General features: G+C 28.5%; 5 protein-coding genes across 6 annotated transcripts; 3 read left to right on the top strand and 2 right to left on the bottom strand.

Annotated features, from left to right (window-relative positions):
* Positions 1 to 10: 10 nt before the first annotated feature.
* On the top strand, positions 11 to 1267 carry LOC118070564 (uncharacterized). Of its 2 annotated transcripts, none has more exons than XM_035089255.1 (2): positions 11 to 394; positions 1030 to 1267. In XM_035089255.1, the coding sequence occupies exons 1-2, from the start codon at positions 19 to 21 to the stop codon at positions 1197 to 1199; spliced, it is 546 nt and encodes a 181-aa protein (XP_034945146.1). In that variant the 5' UTR covers positions 11 to 18; the 3' UTR covers positions 1200 to 1267. The 2 variants fall into 2 exon arrangements, with proteins under 2 accessions (XP_034945146.1, XP_034945147.1); XM_035089256.1 differs by having other exon boundaries at positions 11 to 445; positions 912 to 1267.
* A 2927-nt stretch (positions 1268 to 4194) lies between these two features.
* LOC118070589 (leucine-rich repeat protein soc-2 homolog) lies at positions 4195 to 7018 on the bottom strand. Its single transcript, XM_035089294.1, has one exon. The coding sequence runs from the start codon at positions 6673 to 6675 to the stop codon at positions 4843 to 4845; it is 1833 nt and encodes a 610-aa protein (XP_034945185.1). The 5' UTR covers positions 6676 to 7018; the 3' UTR covers positions 4195 to 4842.
* A 1948-nt stretch (positions 7019 to 8966) lies between these two features.
* Positions 8967 to 11692, top strand: Zwilch (zwilch kinetochore protein). The gene is made up of 10 exons (XM_035089293.1): positions 8967 to 9191; positions 9280 to 9343; positions 9420 to 9552; positions 9647 to 10052; positions 10132 to 10308; positions 10378 to 10656; positions 10722 to 10957; positions 11042 to 11269; positions 11346 to 11458; positions 11551 to 11692. Exons 1-10 carry the CDS (start codon positions 9006 to 9008, stop codon positions 11634 to 11636), a joined length of 1908 nt encoding a protein of 635 aa, XP_034945184.1. The 5' UTR covers positions 8967 to 9005; the 3' UTR covers positions 11637 to 11692.
* A 242-nt stretch (positions 11693 to 11934) lies between these two features.
* LOC118070590 (pancreatic triacylglycerol lipase-like) lies at positions 11935 to 13720 on the top strand. Its single transcript, XM_035089295.1, has 6 exons — positions 11935 to 12069; positions 12163 to 12295; positions 12380 to 12533; positions 12614 to 12714; positions 12866 to 13500; positions 13590 to 13720. Exons 1-6 carry the CDS (start codon positions 12012 to 12014, stop codon positions 13649 to 13651), a joined length of 1143 nt encoding a protein of 380 aa, XP_034945186.1. The 5' UTR covers positions 11935 to 12011; the 3' UTR covers positions 13652 to 13720.
* Positions 13663 to 17267, bottom strand: CenG1A (Centaurin-gamma-1A). The gene is made up of 6 exons (XM_035089287.1): positions 16896 to 17267; positions 16550 to 16782; positions 16172 to 16313; positions 14798 to 16094; positions 14565 to 14709; positions 13663 to 14459 (listed from the first exon to the last, which is right to left on the bottom strand). The coding sequence occupies exons 1-6, from the start codon at positions 17059 to 17061 to the stop codon at positions 14283 to 14285; spliced, it is 2160 nt and encodes a 719-aa protein (XP_034945178.1). The 5' UTR covers positions 17062 to 17267; the 3' UTR covers positions 13663 to 14282.
* Positions 17268 to 17301: the final 34 nt, after the last annotated feature.

Here is a 17301-nt window from a genome sequence, read left to right as displayed (position 1 = left end):
ATAGTTTTTTGTGATAAAATGTCAAAAAAAGATGAAGATTCTCTACAAGAACTACTTGCAGAAGCGATTTATGCATCTGGTACACCATTATGTATAACAGAAAATCCATATTGGCTAAAATTTTTTAACGCATTACGGCCTTCATTTAATTTGCCATCAAGAAATCAAATATCAAATAATCTTTTAGATTCAGTATTCGTTAGAACACAAAATATGGTTAATGAAAAAATTGAATCTGCTACTACTGTTGGAGTGCAATGTGACGCATGGTCTAATATTCGCAAAGAAGGAATCATCAATTTTATTGTAACAACCCCAGCGCCAGTTTTTTTCAAAACATTTCCAACTGGAACCGAATCACAAACTGCCTTATATATTTCTGAAAAAATAGGAAGTGTTATTGATGCTTTGGGAATTAAAAAAGTTATCGGAATTTGTACAGATAATTGTGCTGCAATGAAAAGTGCTTGGACTTTGATAGATCAAAAGTATAATGTCGACAAATTGTATTGTTATGGTTGTACTGCTCACATTCTTAACCTACTCATGAAAGATATTGGTAGTCAAGCAATATTGGAAATATTTTTTCGGAAGAAGAAAAGCTGAGCATATATACTTGTTTAGAAAATCGTAAAACTATGGCTCTACGGCCCATACATTATGCAGCTAACTTACTTGATCCTCAATTAAAAGGAAAAAATTTAAATAGGTCAGAAATGGTTGAAGCTCATCAATTAATTATAAATCTTGGTGATAAATTAAATCTAAATAGTGATAAGGTATTCAAAGATTTAACAGATTATGTGTCAGAATCAAGTATGTGGAGTTACGACTACGTTAAGCGAGCAAGTATAATCACTTCAGCATGTCAATGGTGGCAAAGTATTTGCCAAAAATCTTCGTTGAGCAAAATAGCTGTGGCTATATTGACTTTACCTGCAACATCAGCTGCAACCGAGCGTTCCTTTAGTACACAAGGATGGATTCATTCATCTAAAAGAAATAAGTTAAGTATCGATAGAGCTGGAAAAATAACATACATTGCAAGAAATTTAAAATTACTTAATCCTTCACCAAAAAATACAGAAGAAGAATGGGAAGAAGATGAGGAAAGTAATAAAGGAGAGGATGAAATAAGTGAAATTTGTGCTGAGCATGAAGAAGTTGAATTTTTAGAAGAAGAATTTACTCAAGACTAATTAGTGATGTTGATGGAATTGAATCAGTATTAGACTTGTTATTTCCTAATGAAATATGTCAATTATTATGTGATATTACTAGTTGATAGAAACTATAGATTATATGGTTTTATTTTTTCATAAATAATTTACATAAAAGTTAAAAAAGTCAAATTCTTTATAATATGTAATAACGAAGGATTATCTATTTTATAAAAAAAAATGTACCAAAAACTTAACTAAATAAACGTTTATAATAATTTTCAATATATTTATTATTTCTGTCCTAACAGTCAAAAATGTAAAATATTTTTTTTATTACAAATTACAAAATTTTTTTTTCATCTTATAATAATTAATTAGTTTTAAATTAACAAGTGCAAAAAGCAAAATTAACATAAGCAAATTGGCAAGCAAGTTCGAAAGCAAGCCATTTCCTCGGTAAAAAGCTCATCATATTCATCTATATAGATGCGAATGACCGGTAATTTACGGTAATTACGCTGACCGACGGCTTGACGGTAAATTTTACATTCAGAATTTTTTGACGTCAGAATACCGTCAGATACCGGTAATTTTACGTGGTAATTACCGAATTTTCTATTACCGGTAAATTCACATCTCTACTAATAAATGTAAAATCTAAAGTTTTGGGCAGTTTACAATACTCTACTTGTAAATGCATGTATATATATATATATATATATATATATATATATTATTAGTGGGTGAGAATGATATTTGTAGTAAATACATGAAAAAATATTGCACAATATAATAAAATGAATATTGAAAATAATTTATTTTAGTTAAGTTGAAATTTGAATTTAAAAAAATTGATTGTATAAAAGTTGAAAAATAAACAAATATAAAATTTCATGTTAATCTTTGTAGAACTTAAAAAAATAAATATATATGTACTGATAAACAAAATTTATTTAATAAGAATGATAATATTGAACAAGCTACAACTTTCCTTATAATAGTATAGTTATTTTTAGATTAATGTAAGTCAGGAAAGAATTTATATAATATTTTTCTCCGTATATTGGTATATTTTGAAATATTTATACAGTAATATTAATAGTGTATTCACTTTTTTTTGTTTTTTAATAATATACATTAAAGGACAATTACACTACACTTTATTAAATTATACACATAATATTGTGCCAATAAGGCTACGGAACACGATTTTAACATAGAAATTATCTTAATTCTATTCTCATAATGCATAGCCAACCAATTACAATTATTATTATCATTATTATTTAGTATTGATGATAACAAATGAAATAATCTATTACATTTAAAAGTAAATTAATTTTGAAATAAATGACCTAAAAAATCACCGAAACTGGCACAAACAAAGCTACAGTAATACGGTTCTTAATCCTACTGTTAATGAAATTAATATTAAAATAGTTTTTAAAGGTAATTAATGGATCTTACATTAATTATTACAATACATTTTATGATTAATAATGATGATAAAAATGAAAACTATTTTCTGCAATTCAACAAAAGATCCAATAAATCAATAAATTTAAAATGTTTTATAAAGTAGAAATATAGTGAAAATTTCATTCGTAATATTAATGATAAAAGATACAATTTGTGCGTGTAATTAATTTCTTATAATACCTAGGATATTTTAAGATGATTTCAAAAAAGTTGCATCAGAACATGATGACTCATATTATTTTCACTGTACTGTAACATTCGCATAAAAATAAATAATTTATGTTTTTTCAATATCTAGCATTTTCACTCAGCAATCCGCTTATGAATTATATAAAAGTAGACATAATTTACAAAAATTTCTCGCGGTACCAAGGGAAAGAAATACTTGAAGAGAGATTTCAGAAAAAATTACACTTATAATCATTAAATTTTTTTTTGTTATATCATTACATACATTGTTATTCTCACAATTTTTATTGATAATAATTGCATTTTACAAGTTATCTTAATTTTAAAACTTCAGAAGTTAAGGCTCATTTATTTCAACAATTTTTTACGTTTTATTAGAGTGTCAACGATTATTTTAAATGCAGGTACATATAGAAAAATGGCTTGTGTATGTATAACAAAATATTTATTTTGAAGCTAATATAACGGCTAGTGTTTATTTATTATGTAATATCTTTTTTTAATTTTTAAATTCATCGTAGTATGGCATTATATTTATATAATATATCATATGTATATATGTAAATATTGTCTTCTTTTATCTCGCGGCCCCATTTTTGGGCTGACAAAGACAACGAGAGTAAAAGGAGAAAAGAAAGTATCCAACCTGATACGACAGGACCAATCAAAGTGTCGTCTCAAGGGTAAAAAATTAATATCATATAAAATTTCATTTGGGAAGAAGAGAAAAACGATTAGATACCTTTATTGTTCTCTGAAACACATCGACAAAAATTTTTGTTCCATTTGAATGACATTATGTTACAATAAAAGTTCATTCAATTTGCTAAACGAACATAGTAAACAAATAATCATGAGCTTTTCATTTTCTATTTTTCATTATTATCTTAATAATCTACCATCATTACAAAAAATAATTACAGATAATTTTTAAATATTTAAAAAAAAATTATTTTTAAAAATAATAAAATATTTAATTTCATTTTTAAGTACACTACTCACAATACTATATTTCTTTTTTTTCATTTTGATTGAATAAATTTGAAAATAAAGTTACAAACATCGATAAAATCTTATTAAACTAAATCTGTAAAATACTACATAAATCTTTAGTACATTTACTGTTACAAAACTTGTGAGTAATGTCATTGAATTTTTTTATCGATAGTAATCAAAAAGTAATTGATTTATACCTTGATTCCATATACCTTGTTTTTTAATTAAAATTAATAAAACACTCAACGACTATTAGTAAACAAATTCCAATTCAAAAGTTTTCTATAATATAAAATTTCTCTTTTGTAAAACAATAAAAATAAATAAGTTATCTAATATTTCGAATATGTAATTTAAACCAAAACAATTATTTTCTTTAAAAAAGTGATTATTTCTTTACAAATAATTAAATAACAGCCTTAAAAATAACATTCTAAAAGATAACAATAAAAAAGAGTTCAATAAGGGTTTACGTATCTTTCAGATTATTAAATTTAACCAACAATTGTTGGAGGAAAAAGAAAAAAAGAAAGAGTGTAAGAGAAAGAGAGAGAGAGAGAGAGAGAAATGATGATGATGATGATGATGATGATGATGATGATGTCATGTTTTAAACTACTGCGTTTTACGCAGAACGATGCTGATGACTCGATAGAGTAATTGTAATAATTTTTATTTTGTTTATTTATTTTCATCAAATTTTCGTTCTGCAGAATGATTATCATGTACTTGGCACCATGGGAAAAGTATTATTTTAAAAAAATTCGACACACGCGAGATGGAGGACTCAGTTGATACTGATAAATAGGTTGACAATAGTTTTATTTTTTTTATCACTATCATCTGTTATCTGGCTTCGAGGAAGCTCCTACAATTCCACACTTGATACCCCAAACTTACTGCTTCTTTTTTTTCTTCTAACAATGAAAAACCACAAATAATGACACATCGTAGCACATCTCCTGGTGATACAATTACACGAACATGTCTCGCGTTCCTCGAAGGCCTCGCTTTATTACATTGACCTGTAGGGTCCTTGCATCTTGAGAAATTGGATTACGAAGGACGGACCACCGACAACAATCTCAGCAGGAATTTTGGACAAAGGACAATTTTCTATTGACAAAATACTGAGATTTGTGCAAAGAGCCAATTCGAATGGCAAATTATGCAGGTTTGCATTATCATTAACATAAAGAGAATCTAGATTTTCTAAGGTACCAATTTCTTCTGGTAAATAATTTAAATTGTTTTCTCCGACATTTAAATACGTTAAATTTACAAGATGTCCAATTGCACGGGGCAATGATGTAACTTGATTCGACTGAAGAATAAGCTTTTGTAAATCTCGGAGAAAGCCTACTTCATTTGGCAAAGTTTCGATTTTATTTTCTTCAAGGTCTAAAACTCGAAGTTTTCGTAAATTGCCAATAGTTTGTGGGACTCTTTTCAACAGGTTATTTGATAAAATGAGAATTTCGAGATTTTGTAGGCACTGAATATCGTCTGGCACTTTAGTCAATTGATTTGTACCAAGATTTAGCTCTACCATGTTCACCCAAGTACCAATATCTAGTGGTAATGCTGTCAATTGATTCTCTTTCATATTTAGTTTCGTTAGATTTTTTGCACGTGAAAAAATTCCATATGGAATTTTGTCAATTTGGTTATGTTCCATATTAAGAGAATCAACATTGGTGAATTGGGACGGACCACCCGAGGGATAAGCAGTGAAGCAATTTCTTGATAAAGTAATAGTCGTGAGATCTGAAAGGCTAGAGAGAAGACCATCAGGCAGCTGTGACACTTGGTTTCCCTCCACACTGAACTCATCCATCAATCGACAATTCGCGAGAGACTTGGGGATACTCGAAAGACGATTATATCTTAATCCTAATCTTGTAACAGCGACCAGGTTTCCGATGCTTTCAGGAATATCCAAGAGTTCATTGTGCTGCAAATCAAGAGTTGATAGTTGGATACAGTTTCCGATTTCTTCAGGCAAATGCTCCAGATGATTGTGAGATACATCAAAAGTTATTAAGTTGACCAATTTACCAATTCCAGCGGGCAATGATTTTATTTTATTTTCTCTTAAACTCAACATCGTTAGATTAGTTAAATTTCTGATGTTATCACTCACAAAACGAACTCTGTTAAAACGTAAAAAGAGCGTCGTAAGTGAAGTAAGTTTGTATACAACGTCTGGTATTTCATTGAGCTTATTGTGCCTTAAATCAAGAACTTTGAGACACTTGAGGTTTTCTAAAGAATCTGGTAAACTTGTGAGTGAATTTTCACTCAATGCCAAAGTCCTTAAATTTGTCAAGCATCCTATTTCGGGTGGAAGTGTAACAAGTTTATTACCATACAGATAAAATTCTTCCAAGTGTGATAAATCTCTTACAGAGTTTGGAAGATTTGTAATACTTGATTTACTAAGATCAAGACGAGCAAGACATTCATCTCTACAACGAATAAATTCTTTAGCAACATCAAGATCAGCTTGAATGGGTTTACCCTTTTTAGCTGTTGGTTTTGGCTTATTTGACTCTGGATGCTTAACAGTAACTGTTTTTTTCGTATCACCACCAGTAGCAATTGATGTTGTTGATAATTTTTTCTCCTTAGAATGCTCTTTGGCAAGCACCTCCACTGCTTCAGGCATCTCGTTAACGGTGGAACACGTTGTAAGGCCACAGCCTTCAAGATATTCTGGTATATCTTGCTCCTTCATGTAAAAATTACCAAGATTGTCTTGAGGCTCGGCTCTGTCCGATTTTACCTCGGACAGGCACACTGACGAAATGTTACCCACACCCGTTCGATACTTACTCGACTTTTTCATAATCCACAAACAACACTACACCAACTTTCTGGTTTTCAGTTTTTTACGACACTAGCTCCTTTCTCGCTCACCACTCACGTCATCTGCTTTGAATTGTCAAGGTTTTTAAGGCATCGCATATCTTTTTGAAAAATTCTACCTATCGAGTATTGACATTATCGGTGATTTAACACTCGCGGCGCAAACGCGACCCCAACATTTGTGGCGTTTTCGTTTTACACTACTTCTAACTCTCTCACTCTCCTTCTTTGTTTCACTTCGTTTACTCGTGTGCGGTAGATATTTCTCAGAAGTAAAGTCAGCTAGAATTTACTACAGAGAAGATTCTTTGATGCAAATGCGAAATCATCCATAGTCTATACTAGAGGGGAGCGTGACATCCGTCCCCAATAAGATGTCAGTCAAAGGCATTTTTACAATCTTTTAAATTTAAATCTTTAAATGTATAATCTTACTGATTGTCAATCAAATTCTATGATACCCAGATTTTTTATCTAATGATCATTTTAAAAATAAGCTTTATTCTTTTAATCTTTTAAAATTGGTTTTTTTAATTTTCAATCATTTAATATTCAATCAAATTATAAAAATTCTTCTTTTTTTAATGTTTATCATTTCGTTGAACAGTCAGCTTAAGAAATTAGGACTGGTAAATTATCTTGCGTCGGTATAGTAGAAAAAAAATTCAAAATGCTTATACAGAAAAAAGTCTTCTTTCTGGCTCATGTAATGTCATGTAATTCTTACTACATAAATAAGTATATTTAGGCTTACAATCTAATGATAATAATAAATGATAATTTAAAATAGCCATGTAATTTCAATGAAGATTATACGTGAAATTACATAAAAGAAACCAAGTCATCCAGTTATTATAGCAGAAAATCCCGAAGCTGATAAAAAAGTTATCAGTAATAAAGAAGGAGCATTTTTTTTATATAATCGAACAAAAATATTATCTATATTAGATAAATTTAACAAAGAATGCATAAATGGAAAATATCCTGCATTATGAAGCATAGATAACATTGGTTTGGATACATTAAATTTAGAAGTAAGTTATAAATTGTACAAGAAAGCTTGTTAAAAAATAATATTGATGAAGTATTCATCATTATTCTTATCATTAACGTAGGAAGAGTGGTAATTCATTTATAATTTTATTTTTGGATATCCAATGATTGTATCAAACTCAATAGAGTTCAAACTTCATCACCAATCATGTCTAGAAGTAATATGTTCATTTCTGTCTCACTTAAGTACAAAAATTCAGTATTTATTATCGTTGATATCGTATTTCAATGGTAAGATAAAATAAGATATAACTCATATATACAATTTTCCATAAAAAATAATATCATCCAACAGGAACGATGTACTCATTTACTACCAACATTAATGGTCACAATTTATTTACTCAAAGCTGACTAGTGATTTATATTAAAATTTATTAATAAATTTATATTCATATTATATTTATATTTAAATTCAGGTAAATTAAGGTATTCATTACAAATACTGATTTATTTTTATAAAAACTTAAGTAATAAAACTTTTTTTTTTCGTTGCACGAAAATTGTTTATGTTTATGAAAGAAGAGAATAATACTGACAGACATTATTTTTGAAGTTTTTCAACTTTTTAATAATTCAGTTTTCAATTTTTTTTCACTTGGATTACGTTATTACGTTAACATTGAGATAAAAATGTTATTATCATTAGATTATAAGCCTAAATATACTTATTTATGTAGTAGGAATTACATGACATTACATGAGCCAGAAAGAAGACTTTTCTCTGTATAAGCATTTTGAATTTTTTTTCTACTATACCGACGCAAGATAATTTACCAGTCCTAATTTCTTAAGCTGACTGTTCAACGAAATGATAAACATTAAAAAAAGAAGAATTTTTATAATTTGATTGAATATTAAATGATTGAAAATTAAAAAAACCAATTTTAAAAGATTAAAAGAATAAAGCTTATTTTTAAAATGATCATTAGATAAAAAATCTGGGCATCATAGAATTTGATTGACAATCAGTAAGATTATACATTTAAAGATTTAAATTTAAAAGATTGTAAAAATGCCTTTGACTGACATCTTATTGGGGACGGATGTCACGCTCCCTACTAGAGGACGCTCTGACTAGGATTGTTCTACTTACGTCATCTATGGGTTCGCCAACAATAATAATTCACTAACAGAAATAATGTTAGATTTTGATTTTATCGACAAATAAGTAACATTTTTTCCCGGTTTCTAAGAAATTTAAATATGTCAGCGAGTGTAACGGACAATTGGTCCATGTGATATTGTCAAATCACCATGAATAGAAATAATACTTCAAAAAATATCTTACACGTGAAAAAAAATATTAATAGTAATTTAAAATGTGTTTCTAATATTATTCATAACTATTTAATTGATGTGATAGAAAACAATGTATCTTATATTAATCGTTTATTTCCATTTTTTGGGCAAAAAACTTCAGTATTATTGTTTTGTATAAATGTAAATAAACATTTGAGTGTTATTAATTAATAATTATTAATATTATTTTTCGTATGGCTTTATTTAAAAAAGAAAATTTTAATTTTAGAATTCGGAAAATAGCTTAATAAAAAAGATAGAAAATTCTGATAATGAATCAAATCATGAATCATGTAAGTAAATATTGTTTAAATAGTAATTGTTAATTAATTGATTGTTTGAAACTAAAGTATTGTTCTATATTTATAGGCTTAGACCTGACAGGATCTCCTTTAAAACATTCATTTGGTGATGATAGTTTTACTATAACAATAACTCCAATGAAAAGAAACTGGTTAGAAAATGAAGAAGAATATTCACCAATTCCAAGAAAGAAAGGAATGTAAGATCATTTTATCGCTTCTTTTTAACAAACGCATATATAACAATATCAATGTAATTAAACTTATTATTCAATTCACTTTTATTATTAACAGAGAACTGTTAAATATTCTTCAAAAAAATATTGGTTTCGATAAAAGTTGGACTTCACCTATTTTTGCACTTTGTAATCCAAAAATGGAAAATACTAAAAATGTATTAATAGGATCTTTCTATAATTCTGAATGGTTCATGACATTTGATGTCAAAGTATCGGGCATAGAATCGTTAAAAAATCTTCAAACTGAATATGCTGGATTATTGAAAAAGCATTTAGGGAGCTCATCTTATACTGATGTTAATATATCGGTTACTAGTTTTTATGAACTTTATGGAATAAATCATAAAATGTTTGGTTGGAGGAAAGAACAAACCAGAGACTCTAAAGGATATTTACAGATTGAAGGCCAATGGAATTCTTTATCATTTTTTCCACCATTAACAACACATTCTAACAATCTAGTAAGAAACTATAAATGAATTAGTTAGAATCGATATCATATTAAAAAAAAACATTTTTTAATCATTATTTGAATTTTAGGATGCAGAAATAATAAGCGGATCTACATCAAGTTCACTGAATGATTTATGGAATCAGCTATCAATACTTCATGAATTTATTTCAATGGTTGATGATTATCATAAAAGATATTTAAGTTCTAGATACAGCGTGCAACCTTTAATTTTTCCAAAAAACTTTGTCAATCCTTATTTTCAAGTAAATATTTATCATTTTAAAGTAATTGAATACAAATATTACCCTTTCAATTTCTATTTTATTGATTAGGATGAAGATAGTGTTAGAGATAGACTTATTCGGTTTTTAATGGGAGACTATTATACTGAAAATAATAATAAAAACCAAAATGAAGAGTGTTCGGTACAAGATGTTAATGACAAAGACTTTCAATTAATAACTTTTGTGAAAGAATTATCTCAAAGACAAAATCTCGATTTTACAGATGAATTTTGGCAGATTGTTAGATGTGCTGATTCATACATTCTAATGACTGATTGTGTACACGAAGTCTTTGAATCTATAACACATCATAATTTCAAGCCTGAGGTATACTAGTTTTAATATTTAAAAACTATAAATTTATTTATTTTAATAAATATAACCATTTTTAGTTTAATTCAATGGAAGATACCAGGTTTGCGAAAATGGTATCAGCAGTTTTTGATGAACAAAAAGTATCTTTACATGCAGGATCTATATCCATGGAATTGGTAATTGATATGGGAATGGAAAAGATTACCAGAGATTATATATATTTATTGTCAAACATGAATATCATGGATATGTATGATTTGAAGAACATGTTAGATGATGTGTCAACTGGAGAATTCGAAGTAAATAAATATCGGTAAATATCAAATATATTCAATAATTACAAACAATTTATCGTTGACTTAATTTCTTAAGCTGACTTAACCTAATTGAATTACAGAAAAAAATTAAAAACTCTAATGCAAATCCATGTATCTCTTGAATTTCTTGAACTTATTCAACGACAATTGAATTGTCGTTATGATATTTTACAAAAAATATTTGAAACAGCTTTAAAAACATTCAGAGGATCACCATCGCTTATTGATTTTACAGATTTATCAGATCCACAACTATATACATTTAGTATGCCAGCACCTGAAGAATTTATGGCAGAAGTGAGAAACAGGTATAAAAATTATGTTTAACTATATAGCATTTTTTTAACAGTAGAAAAATGATAATAACAAATCAATTTGATGTAGAGCACCTTCATCATGGATGTGTACATTATCTACGGAAAAAAAAATTGAAAAGAAAACTACTATATTTCACTACAGCCGTGTGCCAATATTTCCACCCAATGTGTATATGCCAGGTAAATAAAGATTTTAAAACGATATGACTAAAAAATATTTTATTTAATAGTATTTGATATGTTTATATTAATTTTAAATAAAAAATTTTCAGATGATTTAGACAAAAGCGAAATTGTTAATGAAGAAATGTATCATGCCACAGTTGCCAAAATTAACCACTTCAAACATTATCGATAAATTAATGTATCTATATTTTATAAGCCAATATTTAATCAATTGTTAGAAATGTCTGCCTTTTTTAATTACTGTAATAATTCATAAGGAATGAAAATTTCACATGAATCTGTTTATAAATTAATGCTTGCGTGCATTGAAATACATATCTTATGAAGTGTTAAGTATTATATAAGGCAAATTAATTCCATTGAATTATCGACCTATATCACATCTATGATTAATTCAATCAACTGTTAATAAGGTGACGAATTGAAATTGTTTTTGATAATTTGGTTAATTTTATATTTTTTAATCGATTGTTTGATAGTAAAATTTACTTAAAAATTGACTAGAGTTAAAATATTTAATCTCTAAAAAAAATTTGTCGTATTTATAATGGACTTTAAAGTCTATCAATGGTTAAGTTTGTGTTTTATTGGAATATTTATAAATGGTAAGACAAGTTTCCGTCTATACTACTTATTTATTTCAAATTCAAAACTAGTTATTCATATTTTTTTAAATAATAATTTTTTTTCTGCCCAAGTTACTGAAGGTTCCGTTTGTTATGATGAACTAGGATGCTTTGATACCGAATACCCTTGGGCTTCATTATTTCGACCTTTTTCTGCACCAGAATCACCACAAGATGTTAATACAACTTTTTTCTTTTCAAATCGGTATATCATTTTTTTTTATTTCTTTTGTTGATGAGTCAATTCAAAAGTTCTATTCCAATATCACAAATAATTTATTGTCTACAGTATTGTGAATAAAACATTCATTCAGACTTGGCCCACTATTCAAATTCATCCAGAATTTAACTCTCAAAAACCTACATATTTTATCACACATGGATATACTAGTGAAAGTGATAATCCTTGGTTTAATAATTTAACGGAAGCAATTTTGTTCAAAGTAGGTTGATCTCAATTTAAGTAATCAATAAAGAAATACAAAAAATAAAATACATCTATATAGACATTTTTTTTATACAGAAAGACAGTAATGTTTTTGCAGTAGATTGGGCTTTAGGATCATCAGCACTCTATTGTACTGCAGCTTCTAATACTCGAATAGTAGCAGCAGAAATTCAGAGGTAAAATAATCATTTCCTAGAGAGAATATTTTATATAAATGTTCTTTTTCAATTTGCTATTAATTCTGTTTTCCGTTGAGGGTGATGTCTAATCGGAAGTATACCCCTGTTTTCTAACAATGTCGAAAATTATTTAAATTTTATATTTCAGAGTAATCCACTACTTAAAAGCCAATGCATCTTTAGATTTATCAAAAGTTCATTTATTCGGTCACAGTCTAGGTGCTCACATAATGGCTTACGTTGGAAAAAATTTTACAAATCCACCTATTCACCGTATAACAGCTTTAGATCCAGCACAGCCTGGGTTTCAAGGCAAAAATGCTCTTGTACGACTCAATAACAGTGATGCATCATTTATCGACGTTGTCCATACTGATGGCAAACCTTTCTTACCGTTCTTAGGTTTAGGAATGACTTCGGGAGTAGGCCATGTCGACTTTTTCGTCAATGGTGGAAAATGGCAACCAAATTGTTTATTAGACGGTGAAGCATTTCCCTACAAAAATTTTTGGGAAATTCCTATGATCACTATTACAATATTATATAACTTGGCTACTTGCAGTCACACTCGTGCACCTCGGTACATGGCTGCAGCAATAAAAGAACCTTGCCATATGTGGGCATATCGATATAATGCTACTACAGCTAGTTTCCGGTGGAGTGATTTTATTATTGATGATAAATGTGATGTTGATTCCTGCTCAATGATGGGTTTGGAAACAGTTCACTTTCCTGCTCGTGGCAATTTTGCTTTTGAAACTTCTGGAATTTATCCTTTCTGTCGTAAGTATTTAATAATTCGGATGAATACTAAAAAATTTGTTTAGATATATTAACTGCTTATGGTTAATTTAACTAAATTTCGATTTCAGTTAATGATACAGAAACCGAGCAAAAAATGAGGAAATTATGGAAATTGAAAAATGAATATTAAAATATAGTGTATAAGTTGATACAATATATTTAATAAATGTGTGAATTGTAAAAGCATACTCGAATACGTACATTAAGTTCAATGTATAAATATAATATAACTAGATTTATGAGTGTTTTGTACTTTTCAGTCATTGACAAAAATTACACTCGATTACATCTCGCTAAATCGATTTCATTCATTGGGATGCATCTATGTTACTTTCCGAGAATATATATATATATATATATATATATATATATATATAATTATTAACTTCCATTGAGTGGTAATAATATTTTTGTTAAGATACTGAATCAATTTTCGTGTTGAATTAATAAGTAAACTTATGTATACGCTTATATTTAGACAATTTGTATCATTTTAAGTATTCACAAAAAAATATTGAAATTCTTGAAATTCAGTTTCAATTAAGACATTGAGAAATACTTAACAAACATAAAATTTATAAATACTAAACCTATACGGTCAAATACTAGGTAAAAACTAGCTTCAAATTTAATGAAAAACATTAAAAATCGGTGGAATAATTTTAAAAAAATAAGTATCGACGTAGAAAGATAAAGAACTTAAGTAAAATCAAATTTTCTATCGTTCATAGAATGATCTTGCCTTGGAGCAATCAAATTTTTTAATACTGAGTCATATCAGGATCATCCATACTAGATATACTCGCTTGTTCTAAAACTTCTAAAAGCTTTTGCATTTCTATTGAATCAGCAGTGTTATCCAATGTCCTTTCTAATGCTCTGACATACGACATACAGGTACGGCCTTCGTGATCGAGATTTTGTGGATTAGCTTTATGCTAAGTAAAAAACAAATATGTATATAATAATTTGGTTGAACATTTTTTTTCAATTACAAATTCAAGTTTTGTTAATAAATTTTCAACTCTTGATTTATTACTTACCCATATTAGTAATTGTGCCATAGCTAAATTTCCAGTGGCACACGCCAAATGCAATGGTGTCCTCAAATCTTCATTACTCACGGAAATATTTATATCTTCATATGTACATCTTGCTAAACATAATGTAAATGCCCTCATATCACCTCTAGAAATGTAAAAAATGATTGAAAAATTTAATGTAATATTTCATGACAATATAATGTCATTTAATATATTATTTTTAATTAACTTACCGACACACTGAATCAATGAGCAATTTTCCAAGAGGATTACCAGGATTAGAAGGTGGCAAAAACGCTTTTTCTTCATATTTCCAACGAATCCACTGCTCTTTTTCAGCTCTTTGTGAATCAGAACTTGGTTTTTGTTTTCCATTAAGGTTATACTCCCATACACTATTTGCAATATCATTACCTAATGCCAACATAACACTTAATTGACCACCAGACCAGTCATCAAGATCCAGAGACCGGATTTTTGAAATATGGGAGCCTAAATTCCGATGAATTCCAGAACATTCAATGCAAACTAAAATTCCAAGATTAAGGCTTGCCCAATCAGGATTTGCAGCTCCACAATCAGCACACGCGTCATTTCCCGAAACTTTATTTCTAATACAATGCATTTTAAAAGCTTCAGTTTCATTTTTTTTATCAGCATCGCTGTTCTGCAAACTTGATAATATCTGTAATTCAATTGCCGCAATCCAACTATCTCTATCTTCTGCATTGTTTGCTTCAAAATTCCATGTTTTATTTTCTAGAGATATAATTGAAAACTCAAAGCTATCGTCTTGAATCGATGATAATTTAGAGCCTTTCGGTGTTTTTCCAGGTACTTTCACAGTTACGTATTGTAAAAGAATCTCTTTACCATTAGTATCATTCATGTAATCATGCAGACTTGAGTGATACGTGAGTCTTCCATCTTCTAATAACGTAACATATTTTTTTTTACGTTCTTTTAATGATTTACTACTTCGTTTGAAAAGATATCCTTGTTTCACAGGTATTTCTCTACCAACTCCTATTTCACCTATGTTAAATTTCTCTTTTTTCGACGGTGTAAATATATTTGATTTCCGTCTAAACTTTCTAATTGTCGTAGGAGTAAGAATTGATGAGCGAAATTCTGAATTAGGATTTTGAATGTATTGAATACTATCATTAGCTAAAATAGAATCACATTGACTCATAGAATCTTGTATTGGTCTTATGAAATCATTAGGTTTATCAATTGAACTTAATTTTGAAGGACTGCTGATTTCTACATCTTTGGTGGGCAGTAGAATATTTTTTGTAATCACAGGTACTGAATATTTAGATTGATTTTCTTTCATTTTTTGACCATTACACACAATTGTAAAGCCAGGCATTTTTTGAATTATTTTTTGGCATGCGTCTTGAAAAACTCTTTCAACATTCAAACCATAAATGGCACAGGTTTCGTAATATGGACAACGCAACTCACATGCTAATTTGCGTGGTCTAACATCTTTAATTACTCGAGGATTAGTTTCGTTTATCGAATCTAAAAGTTTTTTCAATAAATTTAATTAAAACTTTATTAACGATAATAATTCTGTTTTTTTTTTAAATTGTAATTACCTTGTACTCCCACTAGAATTTTTGGTACATCTGTCATATTTCTGAATGAGCACATTTTGTTATAATAATTACAAAGAACTGAGAAACTTTCTTCACTTTCAAGACTGAACACGAGTAGAACAGCATCTATCCATGAAGAAAACTGTAAAGAAATATTTTATATTATTACTCTGTACCTCCAAAAATATTATATAGCTAATATATATTATGTAAAGAGAAAAACTAAAAAGATCTTAGTTGTCTAAACAGACAGATGATCTTATTTCAAGTAATTAATAGTTAATAATTATAAGAAAAGTTGTTTTCACTTCATCCAATATACATAATTGATATTAACAAATCATTTTAAAAAATCTTTAAATTTTAATCAATTCCCACCTGAGTTTCTGGTACTCCACCTTCATCTCTAATCAACAATAAATAACTCTGTTCATTAATAAACACTTCCTTTTTGAACCGCCCACCTTCCGGTGATTCTTCATGCATAAAAGATCCTGTTAAATATCTATGGACCAATGCTGATTTTCCAGAATCGCACGACCCAATAATTCCCAGATGTAATTCTGGGACATCTCTCGCCAAAGTCCATTCATGACTATTAACAAAAGAATCTAAAGAAGAGGTTATTAAATAATTAAATCATTATATATTGAAAATCGATATAACTACATATTGGAGTAATGACTTCAACAGCTGGCAATAATTTATTGCTCGATATCCTCACCTTCAATGGCTACAACATGTTCCCTTATTTGCTTCGCGATTTGAGCATCAGATATAAGATCTATAAGATCATAAATAGCATAAATTGATGGATGAACACTCTCAAAACGTTGTATTTCTTGACGAATGGTAAAAGAATGATCATGTCCACTTTGGCCACTTGTCATTTTTTATTAAAAAAAACACTTTTCGTTTTACAATAAATAAGTTATATATTACAATTAAAATGCAGTCTCACGTTGCATTACGCATTGAATCACGTTCTCAACTTACTAATGTATATTCTATTTACGGTATTATGAATATATTAAATATGTTATACGTGCGAAAAATGTCAGATTCGCATATTTATAAACATCATTGAACTACCGTAGGCGAACAGGTTAGTTGACGCAATTTTATTTTTT

The sequence above is a fragment of the Chelonus insularis genome, unplaced genomic scaffold (assembly GCF_013357705.1).
Source record: "Chelonus insularis isolate UGA/USDA-ARS -01 unplaced genomic scaffold, ASM1335770v1 contig_64_pilon, whole genome shotgun sequence".
Classification (NCBI taxonomy): Eukaryota; Metazoa; Arthropoda; class Insecta; order Hymenoptera; family Braconidae; genus Chelonus; species Chelonus insularis.
The sequence above is the reverse complement of the archived record's forward strand: the minus strand, read 5'-3'. Positions and strand labels throughout refer to the sequence as shown.